This window comes from Rhodnius prolixus, unplaced genomic scaffold (genome assembly GCF_049639745.1).
Source record: "Rhodnius prolixus isolate KJV_2025 unplaced genomic scaffold, Rpr scaffold_3, whole genome shotgun sequence".
NCBI classification, from domain to species: domain Eukaryota; kingdom Metazoa; phylum Arthropoda; class Insecta; order Hemiptera; family Reduviidae; genus Rhodnius; species Rhodnius prolixus.
Window position 1 is genome coordinate 9,791,132 of NW_027411603.1, and position 14,896 is coordinate 9,806,027.

Sequence of the window (14,896 nt, forward strand, 5' to 3'; positions counted from 1 at the left end):
GTAAACCAGGACTTTATGGGATTTCGGATTAAAATAAAATCAGTTTTCCGAAAGTTCGTTTGGAATATATTTTCGAGTACCTTGCCATTTTTTTTTCTTAATGTGTTCAACAAGTAGTGGATAACGAACTGCAAAATACGCTACGAATACTGATTTAGAAAATAACGGATTATTTGGACATACTAATATTCCTCTTAAATATAATAAGTATGTTCTTAAATTTTCTGCTTCTGGCTTACATCAGTAGTAATAAACAAAAGATGTAAGAAACATTTTTATTTTTGGTGCTTTTGAGATAAATTTTCATTACATGATTCCATAATTCTTGAAATATATATAGAGAAAAAATTAGTAAGATAAATTTTAACAGTATTTTTCATTGAAATATTTCGACCAACTGCATTGGGTATCGAAATTTATTGCGGTTAATAACCGATGAAAGCCGGAGAAAGTCGTACCTTCTTAAAATGGACCACCTATGTGGATAAATGTGCCTGGCTAGTCAATAAAGTGGTAGTTTGACACTTCCACTTTTCTGATAAAATGTTTACTTTCTCTCACTTCTGAAACTTTGAACGTATAGTTCTTAAAATGTTCCCTGGAAATAAATCGATTGAACATTCCAATTTACCACAAAAAAAAAGAACAGTATATTATTTCCTTGTCAATACAAATGGTACTTTTGTATTCAGTTCGCTTTCTAACATTTAAGCTCCATAAACTGTTTAGGGGCATCTTGGGCTGGAAGCTGGTGTTGCCCTGGCTTCAAATTATTCTTCTCAACTTTCAAGAAATAACACTGCTAGGTTACCTTGAGGCTGCTCGAAGTTAATCGGAGCTTCAATGAAATTAACACTATAAAAGAGACCATAAGGAGGAATTAAAACATTTTAAATGGATTACAGTAAAATGAGATCTCTGTGTTTTATCAAGCAGGTGCGACAGAAGATGTTAGAACAAATTAATGAAAGGGTTTACGTTTTTATTCAAAATTTACGAATTAAAAAACATTTCTTTCTTTTTTTTTTTTTTTTTAAAAAAAAGATCCTTATACATTTACATGAAATTTGCTAAAAACTATAAGACTATGCAACTAAAATATAAAATAGATTCTTTGCTTAGAATCTTAATCAGCCAGATGGCCAAACATCTATATAAGGCATAAGGTTTACACATAAAAGAAAAAGATAGTGTAGTTAATGTGTTACATAGATGTTTGTCCCATCTTTCAACCAGTTTTGGAAATTAAAAATACAAATAAAACAATAAATAAATACATATACAAATTTGTTGGCAAATTATTGGGGGAACATTTTGGCCAAATTTTTCCATATTTATATTTAATCTTCTTAATAAAAAATCCTTCAGGTACAATGTATATAGTTTTTCGTTTTTTGTTATGAAGGTAAATATTTTAGTTTCTTTTTAAGAAGTTAAATATGATTTAAATATGAAAAAATAAGCAGTGTTCCCTTAATAAATATATTATTTAAAAAACAAAAAAAACATTCAACTCATTTCCTAAATTTTTCGAAGCACAGAACAATTTTTTCAGACAAATAAGATAGGAGCAGTGCACAGAAGATAGGTTTTCCCATATAATTTGAGAAAAATGATATAATTAATTATTTACAAACAATAAAGGTTAATTGTCCTTTTGAGAAGACGACATAATATTGTTTAAGCTTTTTTCAAAAAGTGCGAGGCTTATACGAACAATTTAAGTTTACAGAGAGAGCGCTTAGTAAGTTTATGAAACAACATATTAAACTTGTCGCCCTTCTAAAAAAAATCACAGCAGAGCTTTGGGGGGAGGTCTTTCCATCAATCTCGTACCCAGCTTCTTTTAATATTCTAATATTGAAGGTTTCATTTAGTTCAGTCTTCTTCCGTTTACTCAATTAAAATGGATTTATAGTATTCATGAAAAAACATGTTAACTCTAATTTCTAGAATGTGACCTAATTTTTGTTTGTGAAAATAAAAAACCTAGCAATCTATGCATGTTATAATATTTATTTCTGTAACTATAATCCCGCTTATGCACGTATACATTCCACCATTCAAAATATTCATGAAACAAATTCTATAGTATTATTATTATTGCATTAGTACAATATATGGCTTACGACTGCATCAATTCTCTTTCATTCATAAAATTTATTTAGGAAAGACCATGAAAACGAAGGAATACATTTGGTAGCAGCGAGGTATAGAAAAGAATCACTTGAGGTTCATGAAGCATCGTGGCCTTGTTGACAGTTGTGGAGCTGAAGATAACAATGGTTGTTTAGATAATCGTTTTAAACGGCAGCACATTGCAGCCAATGCTACGCTAAGAACAGTGACCAGAGTGGCTAAAGCTGCCGAAACGGATGCTACAAGCCCGCTTCGTAAACATACAGAGTTGCCTAAAGATCTTGCACCAGTACCTGGAAAATGAGTTTTTTCATTTATTTTAAACTGGCACAAACAATTTAGGTTCTGCTAAAAAATAAATATGATAGGCGCCTGATTACTAACTGTTTGTGAGCGGAGATTCTTCAGGTCCTTCTTGAAGTACTCTCAAGCTTTGAAACAGCGAAATATTCTGTGAGATATTTCCTACAGGAGGCGTCTGGGATGATTTTTCATCTACAGATCTCTTGGTCAGTCCTTTAGCATTTCTCCAATGACATGGTTGACTCTAAATTTAGAGAAAAGAAAAGAAAAATAATTTGAATTCAAAATTTCCTATTTAAAAATATAGGCAAAATTCTTTAACGAAGACATAACAAGAAATGAGTAAACTCAAATTTAAAAATAACAAAACTATTTGCTCTGCTCTCTAGTATTCCTCACATTAGTAGCTCCTAAAATCTAAAATCCTACGTAAAAATTTTAACTGGTGAATAAAATTAAAAATTGTTTCGTGGTATAATCACTTGATTTAGTTAATCCGACAATATCCCAATTACAGTTTTTCCCAACTTTAGACTCCAGCTCTTCCAAAATTAAAGCTGCCCACCGCTTCTTCTGTTCAAAAGCTAATTCCTTTATACTCCAGGACCAGAGAGCAGGAACCACCCCGTGATCCAAAATTTCAACTTCATAAGTTTCAATTAATGTAAATGTTCAATGTTCATGTAAAAAAAAAAAAAAAAAAATCGGCGCCAGTCATATAATCAGAAAATGATTACATGCCAGCTAACATAACTGGTGATGATGGATGGATTTCCAAAAAAAATCAGGCCATTATTTTGGGATAAAATAAACTAGAATTTGTAAAATTTTAGGTAACCAAAAACACAAATAGTACTAAGCTTTTATTTTTTTATTTTTTCTATTTTTTCCCGATTTTCAACGATTTTATTTTAAGCCTACCAATTAAAACGAGCAATTTTATATATTAAAAAATCAACACTATACTAACTGGGCATCTTCCATGGCACATTCTAACATCACATTCAATGTACAATGCAGGCGATCCAGTAAATCGAAAAGTTTTCATGTACGCAAACACTTGTGTTTCAAAGACGCCAGCCTCTGACCATGAGCCTCTAAATCTGGAGATTAGCTTGTCATCCACAGGACAGCTGTAAATTAAAACAACAAAAAATAGATTAGAAAAATTAAATTACATTACTTAGAATTATTGATATCATTGTTTTTAATTACTCTACCTAAGATAAAAATAAGCAATTCATAAATTATTGTGACATATAAAAATAAAACTACTCTCTCACCCGTATTGATCAATCAACTGTATCCTTTTGTTGGCTCCATTATGAGCAAAACAATCATTTACAACTATATCGAAGCCATCTAAATTTAACAAAATTTTGCAATTTTATTATTTAATAAGAAAGAATTATTTTAAATTTGTAAATAAAATAAAAAATATATATACCATATTTGCTTCTCATGTAGATTATAAGTGTAAGTGGATCTCCAACTCTGACTGGACCAGCTACTCTGTTTCCATTGGTGCCGTACCCATATCTAAAACAAATTATGTTTTCATGAAGGGATAGAATCAATCTTGAAAGAAACTTGATGAAAATAAAAGTGTCTACTTTTAAGCATTTTGTCAAATTTTCGACTTCAAGTTTTCAGAGTCTGAAATTGATTTCCCTCTTTCTCTCTGAGTGTGTATGAACAATCTTAATCTTGCTACACTATTACATACTGAGGGTCCGATATGTTCGTGTACATCACCATATATTTACATTAATTTAAGCCCCACTAATTGTATATTAATTCAAGGCCCATACATCTGAGGTCATTGGCACCCGCAATGTTTTCAGTGCACTGCAGAAAGTAAGGTCTCACCGAAACCAGTGAGCTGTAAGAGGCTTCTAAAAATAGAAAAATCGCCGAGCTTGAACAGTTAATTTATTAAAATTGTAAGCTCTGAGCATTGACATGAGCATATACTGGTCGAAATAAATATTGTCGAAAATGGCCGGATTCAGATCTGAGTTAATTCGTACTTTGTAGTAAGAATAAAGTAAGTAAATTGGTGCCACCATAGCCAAGCAGTTAGGGGCGCGAACTGCACTGAGGCTTGGTTCATGCCTTGAATTTTATTTAACTAACTAATAAGAGAAATGATTAATAAAGTGTGTTAGCTACTCGCCTATATTACTGGATTTTAAGCAATACTACTACTATTGCATACATAACTTTTATTGGAACCTTTTTCCAAGGAAACTTGGAACGAGGAGTATTTTGAAGGAGGAAGTGATTCCGCTTTCTTCTTATAGCTATTATAAGTACAATGTAAGCAACTATCGTTTATATTATACAATGAAAGTTAAATATGTTTACAAATTCAGAGGATAAAGGATATTTTTAATCTAGAACCTGGGATGAGTTAAAATTATATTTTTGAATAATTAAGTTGTTAAATCGTACATTTCAGTTAGACAGTAGTCTTACTACAAAATTCTTGTTTCTTGGAGTATTAGTCAACTGTATATTTACGAAGAGGTTGTTCAGTAATCGTGGTCCACTTTTTTCTTTTTTTTTTGTTTTTGGCCTGCACGATCGCTGATTTAACATCGTCACAGGGTTATTTCTTAAGAGGTCACTGTTAAAAAATGCGTTTTTAATGACTACGCCGTTAGAAGATCTGTTATACAACTCAATTCAGAATAGACTTTGGAAGCCTCCATAGACATCAATGCAGCTTCTATTTTTGTTTTTATTGAGACGTGCTTCATTTAAATTATAAGTTTCTTAAACAAGAGATTGCCTTGATTTAAAGTTTATTAATATACTTATCCTACTATTTAGTAAGTTTTCATGGTGAAAAACAAATATCAAAAATTAAAAAAACATTTGGAAGAAGGTTAGCTCCAAAATCTCCTTATATTATCAATCGAACTGTTTGCCTTTACGTTAAGGTTGTTTCATTTCACTTGAGACGCTCTCTTGGTATTAATTACAGTTTTCTAGCATAGATTCAAACAGGGACGTACCTTCTAGATTGTCCTGCCTTTAATAAAAACTGGATCAAAACTAGATAAACTCGGTGGTCAAATTCTTTTTCCGGGGGCGTAATAATATGCATCTATCCCAACAAAATTAGAAGATTTTTCAGATTCTTTTTTCATTTGAACAACCGAAAGTACGATTTTACAGAATAGAATTTTTTTATTTGTAGAAAAGGCATGCATTAAACTTGCACATTTTGCAATCTTAATATCTTTTAATAATTATTTATTTTTCAGAAATCTTGGTTCATAAATTTCTGGTAGCGAGGGTATTGACTCTAAAATTGAAAATTGAAGTTGCTGGATTAAATTGTAATTATTGCAGTAAACAAAAGTCGTATGAGTGTTCACACTCTAATTTTTTATAAACCATACCTAATTTCCATATAGCATTCAGGCGGGGACAATGTAAACACTACGGGGTTTCCTGTAGCTACCCTGCAAAATATCCATAATTAACATCTTTCCTCTTTAAAAATATTTTATGTGCAATAATTTATTAAAAGTAAACTTACTCCACATCTAGAAATGGAAATGTTACAGTTTTCCAAAAATCATATCCGTATTCACAGGTCACCTTGAAATGTTCATCCCATTCTTCTTCAATAAGTGGATTATATTGTACTGTTACGGTATTCCACATTAAATTTTTCTAAACAATTCAACAAACAAAAATAAGAATTATTTTTAGAACTTGTAACTTTTATTTACCAATTAAACCAATTAAGGGTGAGGACAGTCAGAGTGCATTTTTAACTTTCAATTCAAATATGGTTTGCTTACTCACCAACGGAGGTCCTCTGTTCCAAGACTTGATCCCCACTAACAGTCAACAATTTGATGCTCTTAATGAGATAAGAAACTCTTTCTTGGGAACAAAAAAGCTCCAAATATCTCTTTCTTATTTACCGCCTTTTTACACCACAAGCACACTACTGCTTTTCTATTAAAATTTCATCGGTAATTCGCTTGATAACGCGGTTTTTTGAAGGAGAATTTTACAGAAGAGAATATATAAATTGATGCGATGTTTGGCAATTACTGCTCTAACAAGCTCGAGAAACCTGACCTAGACTTTTAAGACGGGTACGTGAGTTCAAACGCCCCAGATGGCGGATTTGGTTAGATGTCGGTATATCCAGGTTTATATCGTCTCAGAGTAAAAGGAATTTGCCCGCAAATGAAGAGCTTTTATTATGAGAATGAGAAGGGATGTCTTTTTTTTTTTTTTTTCGTTATTTGAAAGGTGCACAACATCTAAGGTCCTTCGCACCTGTTTTCTTATTTCTGATGGACACTATACTGATTATGTTAAACTACTAGTTACCTAACGAAGAAAACCTAACGACAACTGTCCTAACATATAAATAAATCGCACCTATGTTGTTTCTATACCTACTTGGGGTGGAGTACTTGTTATTCCTCGCACCCCTCACGGATCATAGCCTAAGCAAAACTAATATGTACATTTACTCTGGTTTACACTTACGATTTCGCATTCATACAGACAAACATACCAATAAATACTTACATACTTAAATGCGCTCATACTAATAAATATTCCCAAGCAAATAAATACATACACGCATTAAAAATGGACAATCATATTACACATATACGCACTAAACTAAAATTCGGGTGGAGTACTCAATATTCCTCTCACCCTAAACAGAAACTAAACCTAAACTATTTTGTAGTCAACTTTTTCTCCCTTCCTTTTTTTCGAAGGTTGTACACATATTTCTCTAGGGTTGCTAAATCCATGAGATCCACATCCTTATCCTCACCACTTACCAAAGAAGAATTTGAGGAAGCATTGCTTCCTATTTCTCTCTTGGTCTCTGTTTTCTGTCCTACTTTTTTGCCCACTCCTCCCAGTATTTTCCTGGGTGGTGAGGCAGTGTAGACAACTTTTGAGGTTGGGGAAATCGGAGTTTGGGGTCGTTTTTTAGGAGCGATGGGTGGTATCACGGAATCTTCCATGACTACCTCCATCTCTTTTGTTTGATCACTATCACTTTTCCTTTCAACTTCTCTTTTTTTTTTTACTTTTTATCTCTTCTTCTTTCTCCTTGCCTTCTATGTCTAGAATCTTAATAATTCTATCATAATTTTCTTCTATTTTGCCTACGCTTGTAACCAGAGTTTCTACCACTGCAGTAAGGCGTGTAACTAGATCCTCCAGATTTTTCTTATCGGCTGGTGTTTCAGAGACACACTGCGCGTACGATATAGGTCTATTAGTTTCGGCATTCACTTTCCTTAATGCTTCTCTATAACTTATACATTCCTTAACCTTTATTTCTTGAGCTCTTTTTTCTTTTTTGAACTTTATACAATCTACTGAAGAGTGGCAGCCATTGCAATTTATGCATAATGCCGGAGTAACACATTCATTCTGGTGAATTGGCGCAGAGCATAGCTTGCAACGATCACCGATGGTGCAGTTGCCCGCTATATGGCCCAGCGACCAACATTTGAAGCACCTTAAAGGACTTGGAATGTAATGCCTCACGGGCAATGATACAAATCCGGCAGTAATTTTTTCAGGTGGTTGTGAACCTTCGAAAGTTAAAATAAGCGCTGGAGTAGGCTTGCTCTCCCCAAATTGTCTTTTATAAAGACGCTTAACTTCGACAACACCCTGTGATCTTGATTCATTTAAGATCTCTTCTTCACTACAATGGATTAGATCATAGCTTGTTACTACCCCCTTAGAATAGTTGAGTGTTTTATGTAACTCAACCTTAATTTTCATATCTTCAAACGTTTCTAGCTCCAGCAGTGATTTAGCTTTCTCACTAGCTCTCGCCTCAATCAGAAGGGAACCATTTCTCAATTTTTTGGTTTTCGTTCCCGGACATATCTTTTTTAAAAAATCAAACATCTTATAAGGCCAATATGGCTCAAAAGATTTTCCTTCCTCTTGACAAGTCATAATAAAAAATTGCTGGCCTGATTTATTGCCAGCTAATTCTTGCGTTTGTTCTAATTTTTTTAATTTATTTTTTTTTTTTGGATGAAGATTGCTCTCCATTCTTAACTAAGCCTGTTGAATTTGTTTTAAAAGTAGGTTCCATATAGTTCCCACGAGTTGGGACGTTCTATAGGTCACTCTCCGACAGTGCGCCCTTACCGGAGAGAGGGCCTGCATACTCACTGAGATCGGCCTGGTACTCAGTGGGACCGATACATGGGCCGATACCCCCGCCCAAAAACCTCCCGGCTCGGGAACCGAGATTTAGGGGTGTGTGCATGAGTGTGTGTGGTGTGTGTGTGTGTGTGTGTGTGTGTGTGTGTGTGAGTGTGAATGTGTTATGTGGCGTGGTATTGAGCTTGGGTTCCGTGGGTTTGCTATGCCCATACGGCTGTAAGCCAGCCGTCCCTGCGTTGTCCTTTAGTCGCCTCTTACGACATCCTGGACTGGAGCAGGCCTATTCTGTCCCCGGACCTGCAGGGGCCAGAAGGGATGTCTGTTTGTTATGTTCAACGTCTTCCTTCAGACGCTTTAACAATGAGTAATTAGAAAAAAAAAACAACAAAACACGATAAATGTACATTTTAAGTGAGATAAAATAAATTAAATTTTGTAGATGAAATTAGCGGCATACACTCCTTTTAAGCATGAAGCCTGGGGGGCGAAAACTACCATTTGCACAAGCGGGAGAAGCACTGTTAGGATGTGAAATGACGATGCTAAAAACTAAATCGATTGAAGGGGGAGAGGAATTATCTCAAAGAAAGGATTTGGATTCGTGTCAAAATGAACTTGAAGATGCAAGAGAATTGACTAACTGGTCTGTTTGAGGTTAGGTCGGTAAAATTCGGTGTTTGAAATGTAATGTTATGGGATTTTTTTTTTATTAGATAGGGAAGTGTGTAAATGTAAGGATAGAGTTGAATACCAGGGTGAAGAACATACTGCATTTCCATCCATTATTAAAAAGTTATTAAACAAATTTAAATGTTTGGACATCAATTTTTGTGAGAAGACAATGGATTTGAACGTTTGTAAACAAAATAAAAAAAAAAAGATTGAAATAGTGCGTGAAAACGGTAAACGGTTTAATCTTACTCGAGTCATTCCTACAAATATCCATTGTTATTATTATCACTTAGATACGTCCCAATTGTATGAATGAAAGTTGTTACGACTAGTTTGGAGGGTAAAAAGAAAATGAATTTTGAGATCATCTTTATAAACCGTTAACTCAGTACATAACACTTAAGAATGACTAAGCAAGTTTATTTGTTCAACTGAGAAAAGAAATAGGGACTGTACTAGAAGTTATTATTTTGTTTCGAAGAAGTTGTATTCTTCTTCTTTTTTCATTTTTGCGAAGTAATGTAAGTGAATTGAGTGTTTCTGGAATCTGGAAGAAAACCTGCTAGCTGTCTTCACTTTGTAGAATCTTATAATGGGCTGGATTAATGTTTTTTAAACTGGGACCACCGGCCGCTTGTATGAGTAACAGAACATATTATAATAAAACTATAATTAAATTCAGGAACGCCAAAGCTCAAATAATTTTGAGTTAAAAGAGACGATCCATATAAACTTTGTGTTTCGCTTTCATGCGGTTGGTATCACCCTGAAATTGTTTACACTCGACTATTTCATATATTTTAGTGTTAACCTTGTTCAAAGTGGACCTAGAACGTATCAGCATGATTGGGGATAATAATCTACTAAAACACAGCTACAAATTACTTACTTCAATAGATCAAAATGGTTCCAAAGGTTCTTTAGCAAGAAGCTGGAATCTGAAGAGGAAATCCAGAGACACTCGTCGATAGATTTCTCGGAAAATAAACGATATTAGAGACCAGAATTTTGCCAAGCAGGGCTGAGGAGACTAAAACAAGGTAGGAAACTGTCTAGTGACGTGTGCACACAGTGCTTGGATTAACCCCTGCGCAGATTATGTCAGCAAAAGGAAGTTTAGACGTATAGATGGCCTGTGTGACTCCTAACAATATGATATAAGAAGTTTTGTATCTTGGGTCTAGAGGAGAATATGTCGCAGAAACCACTAAAAAAAAAGTGCAGCTGCTGGTAAAATTAGTGTATCATTACTTATTAGACTCTCAGCAGAGTTGGAACAATAAACTTCGTTTGGCTACAATGCCTGGGGATCAGGGCCCACCCCACGTTTCAATATAATCTTATAAACGTTCTGGTTGTTGTAATTAATTTAAGAAACGCATAATTATTTTGTAAAATATAAACTATTTTCAATAAATCGCAAGAATTCTTTAATTTCAATTCCCTTCAAGCGAACTGATTATTAATGAAGGTCAACAGAATATTTTATTTCAAATTAGTTTTCGAAATTTATGGACTTACAAGTAGTCATAAAAACACTAGATTCCTGACTGACGCAGTTTAACAATAATGGTGATAAGGACGCAACGAAGCAGGAAATTGCTGACATAGAATTCAAGTTGTAATGGTGCATTGTTTACTTAAGAAATAAAACATTCACAATTCCATCTTTAGTCAACTGTCTGGAACGGTTGACGAATTATTTACTGTTATGAATGACTGAAAGAACTACACATCGTTCAATTTTAATATTTTCTTACTAAAGAAAATCCTGTATGCTTCAGAGGTAGTCCTTAGTGGTTGCGTTACGCACCCTGCCTTGTCTGGTCTTTCCCTCAAATATCTCATCTCATTAAACTTAGACATCAGACTTAGCAAATGCAGTATGTGACAGAAATATTAGAATTGGAAGTAAATTCTCTATTCTAAACTGATGAATAAACTTCTGATAAAAATAAAACTCGTCAGAAATAGCAAAAACATGAGTACTATGATATAAAATCAACGATGTACACTTTGTACATATAATACTTGGCCTTTTACTTTTAAACAATATTTATGCGAGTTTCTTTGGGAGCGGCGAAGTTAACTTCATAACAGAACTACTTCTTTAGAATATTGTGTGGTCCTAGTGCTACTTTAATATATTTAAGAATACAATATCTACGAAAAAGGTTTTCTACGATCATTTATGTGACGAATGTTGGGCTTGTCTTTTGAGTTTGAATATTGTATTTTATAGATGTAAGATATTTAGGTTTAGATATTAGCGAAAGTTCTTTTATAAATGGCGATATAAGAAGGTATGTGAAGGTGCATACAGATTTTTTAATATTAGTGAGTGAGGCCACTTCACTCAAGAATTAAAAAAATCTGTAAACAGCAATAAGAATGCTGTTAATTATTTCATAACAGGTCGGAGTACAGTACTCTCTAAGGAACTCTCTATTTGCTCTCATGAGTTTAAAACAAAATTTATAAGAATGAAAACATTCAAAAACTAATCACCTCTACTAAAACTGTTGTATAAATGTATAAATAATGTAAATTTTAGATAAAGTAATGTAAAATTGTCTAACTTACTGCAGGATTTTTCCTAGCATCCTCCTGTCTTGAATTTTTACCCAATGTGCCGCATCTGTTCAACTGTATATAGAATTCGTAGTAATCCCGTCCAGTACCATTTATATAAACACAATCAGGATCATAGGAATAACCGGACGAATATAATAGTCCTCCAAACGATCCATTAAAGCCAATACGAATTTTCATGTAATCGTCTTGGCATTCTGCTTCTATATCTGTAACAGTCATATAAAATACAACATTAGTTCAATATGATTATGATATGATATAATATGATTTATTTGCATCTTTGCATTCAGTACAAAAAGTCAACATAGTTAAGAACATGCAACGGTCTATGCATTTTTCACTTCACAATTTACCAACTAGGGCAGCTTTTTGAGACTAGCCTTCTGATGGTCAGCTATAATTTAAAGCAAAAACAAAAAAATTCATTTCTTTTGTATTTTGTAAAGGAGAGGCACCAAATTAAAAAAAAAAAATTCTGTGGCTTCTGGGTTGGTATAAGGATTTGTTTCTATAGCTGTTTCAGAAGTGCTGAATCAAAAAGCTAGGGCTTCCTGGACTAAACTTGCGCAACAGATTCATATCAGCAATCTACATTTTTTAACAAACACAGTAGCAATAGCGCCTCACTATTCTATTGTCTTCGTTAAATTCGGTAGCGGTGGTTTCGGAGCTATAGTTTACGATAAGTACGGTAGAACATTAAATTAAATAGAACATTATCGGACTCCGGACAGTGTTCTCTCGTTACAGACAACACTGCCCATCACCGGACAGTGAACCCAGAACTAGAAAATCTAAGGGCCAGCAGCTGGATCTCCGCGTGGGAATTCAACACGCTAACTAATCCGTTCCCGAGGATTTACACTTTTATATTTTTTATATGCAGCAAAAGTCTCATTAAATTTCATTCTGAGCGCCGATAGTTTAAAATAAATAAATAAAAAGATAAAAAACACTTTAAAAATTGATTAAAAAGAAGTAGCAAAGCAGTTTGTTGCTTGTTATCTCATGCTTGTTGACTAGTATTGTGTATTCTTACATCACAATGTTTTCTTTTCTGGCAATGTTTTCAGGTACGCATTTATCCAGAATAATTAAGCCTTATGTAGCCACCTTTTCTTCTCAATGAATCCATAAAATAATTCCCATTTAATTATAAATTCAGATTATATGAATACTATGTACTTCATTAGTGAAATTTATTATTACTTATTTATTATTTTACTTACTCAAAGCACACACTGACTACTTGAAAACTTTTAAATTTATCATATTTTAATATGGTTATAATTAACTGAATATAGAAATTTTTAGCACATTTTCATTACTTTGCAATTTCAAACTAAACTAATATTCGCAAGGCCTATCGTCATCATCACCATAAGAGCAGTAGATTCTACGCGTATGTATTTCGGCCATCAACCTCAGACTGGTGGGTTGCCCTCACTGGACTTGTTTTCATTTTTAAACCAAAAAAACCTATCCATAGGACTAAATACTTCAAGTGGTCCGAGAACAATTCTAAAGTTTAACGATAATCTGGTTATAGCAACATTTTTAGGAAATAGAAGAAAATATCTCAAAAACTAATGATAGCAAGGAGCTAGGATAGCAAGGATTTTAAATAAAGATTACACTCTACAGGAAAACCGGTGGTTAACTAGCAACTAAAATCCTTCAACCAGAATGAAGAACTAATCTAGGATGGGATTTTAACTTTTTGGAGGTTTTCTCGAAAATGGCTCCGATTTTTCTCTAAAAACTACTTGCTAACACTTTATCTTTGGTAGTATACAACTATTATTTGGTACATTTTCCAAGAAAAATTTGATTAAAAGCACTTCCGGGGAAGGGGTAGTTAGGCTTATTTGGAAATTAGTAGCAGCGTCCCACATTTCAAGAATTTGTAACATTGGAAACAAATGTAATGCTATAGTTGTATGTAGAACCACTGGCTGCCATAATTTTATAAATACTCTTTTAAAAAAAGCTAATTATAATTTGATATAAATTAGATAATTCTTAAAATAGATTCTATTTGGACAATGTAGATGTAGTAGGGACTGGCACAAGTTATGTTAGCCGGGGGAAAGCGGTATCATTCGGACGTGAAGATTTGACGGTTAGATATAAGTGTTTAGAATTGCCAGTCTTACCTTGCCCCAGTCAAGGCACTCTCACACCACCAAATATATACACCAGTGTGAGCTACACACAGATTCTTTATTGTCCCTCACCTGTCATTTATATACTGCTTGTTTCCATTATTCTATAATTCAATTATACCGTTTAAATTTTAATATGTTTTACTTAAAGAAGTATGGAAGTAACCGAACTTACTTTAACATCTTATTTTCTACGCTTGGTTGATTTTTCAATATTATTATGGATTATTGATTCACCATGTTGGAACTAAGCATTCACACCGCAAATAATTACTATTCTAACTCTCACTTCACATTCACATATTTACATGGAAGTAAAGCAATCATATAATTAATAAGATTGTGGGAGTTGCTGTTTTATGTTTTAAGTTAATATTTATGATAGATTCTACAATCTATATTGTCTAGTAGCCAATTACTTTTTTCTTAGATTCTTTAAACTTATATTTAAACCAAACTTTTCAGTTTTTCAGTGATAAATGGGACAAATGACTTTCTTTCAACATTGTAAATGACGGCGACGAAGCTTCTCATTACGCTTCATGGCTGAACTACTCAAAATATTTATCTCTTAGTAATAAAATATTTATTACAGTATTACTTTTCTAGCGTGATTATTTTTACAGAAATAGACGCAAAAGTAGAGTTTTAATTAATTATTTTGACAACAGGGAATCTTTTTATCGATAATTAATATCATTCAGACGTCACTTTAGTTTGACCTCTTACTATTTTATTAATTGTAAAAATGTATTTGGTAAATCGCTTTTTGAGAACGGAAGGTAATTTTAAACTAACTGATAAAACAATTTAGAAATGAAGCTAGTGGCATA

General features: G+C 33.3%; 1 protein-coding gene across 6 annotated transcripts in view; it reads right to left on the reverse strand.

Moving 5' to 3' along the window:
• Positions 1-565: 565 nt before the first annotated feature.
• LOC141452291 (cuticlin-3) overlaps positions 566-14,896 on the reverse strand; it is a 78,379-nt gene continuing 64,048 nt past the window's right edge. For 3 of the 6 annotated variants that reach the window (XM_074124270.1, XM_074124269.1, XM_074124268.1), the window contains 8 exons: positions 11,887-12,104; positions 5,993-6,129; positions 5,853-5,915; positions 3,890-3,981; positions 3,726-3,804; positions 3,413-3,575; positions 2,524-2,686; positions 601-2,432 (listed from right to left, as the gene is read on the reverse strand). In XM_074124270.1, coding sequence (XP_073980371.1) covers positions 2,224-2,432; positions 2,524-2,686; positions 3,413-3,575; positions 3,726-3,804; positions 3,890-3,981; positions 5,853-5,915; positions 5,993-6,129; positions 11,887-12,104 — 1,124 coding nt within the window. In that variant the 3' untranslated portion in view covers positions 601-2,223. Of the gene's footprint in view, positions 2,433-2,523; positions 2,687-3,412; positions 3,576-3,725; positions 3,805-3,889; positions 3,982-5,852; positions 5,916-5,992; positions 6,130-11,886; positions 12,105-14,896 lie in introns of all 6 variants that reach the window. The other 3 variants (XM_074124266.1, XM_074124267.1, XM_074124271.1) reach the window with 3 other exon arrangements.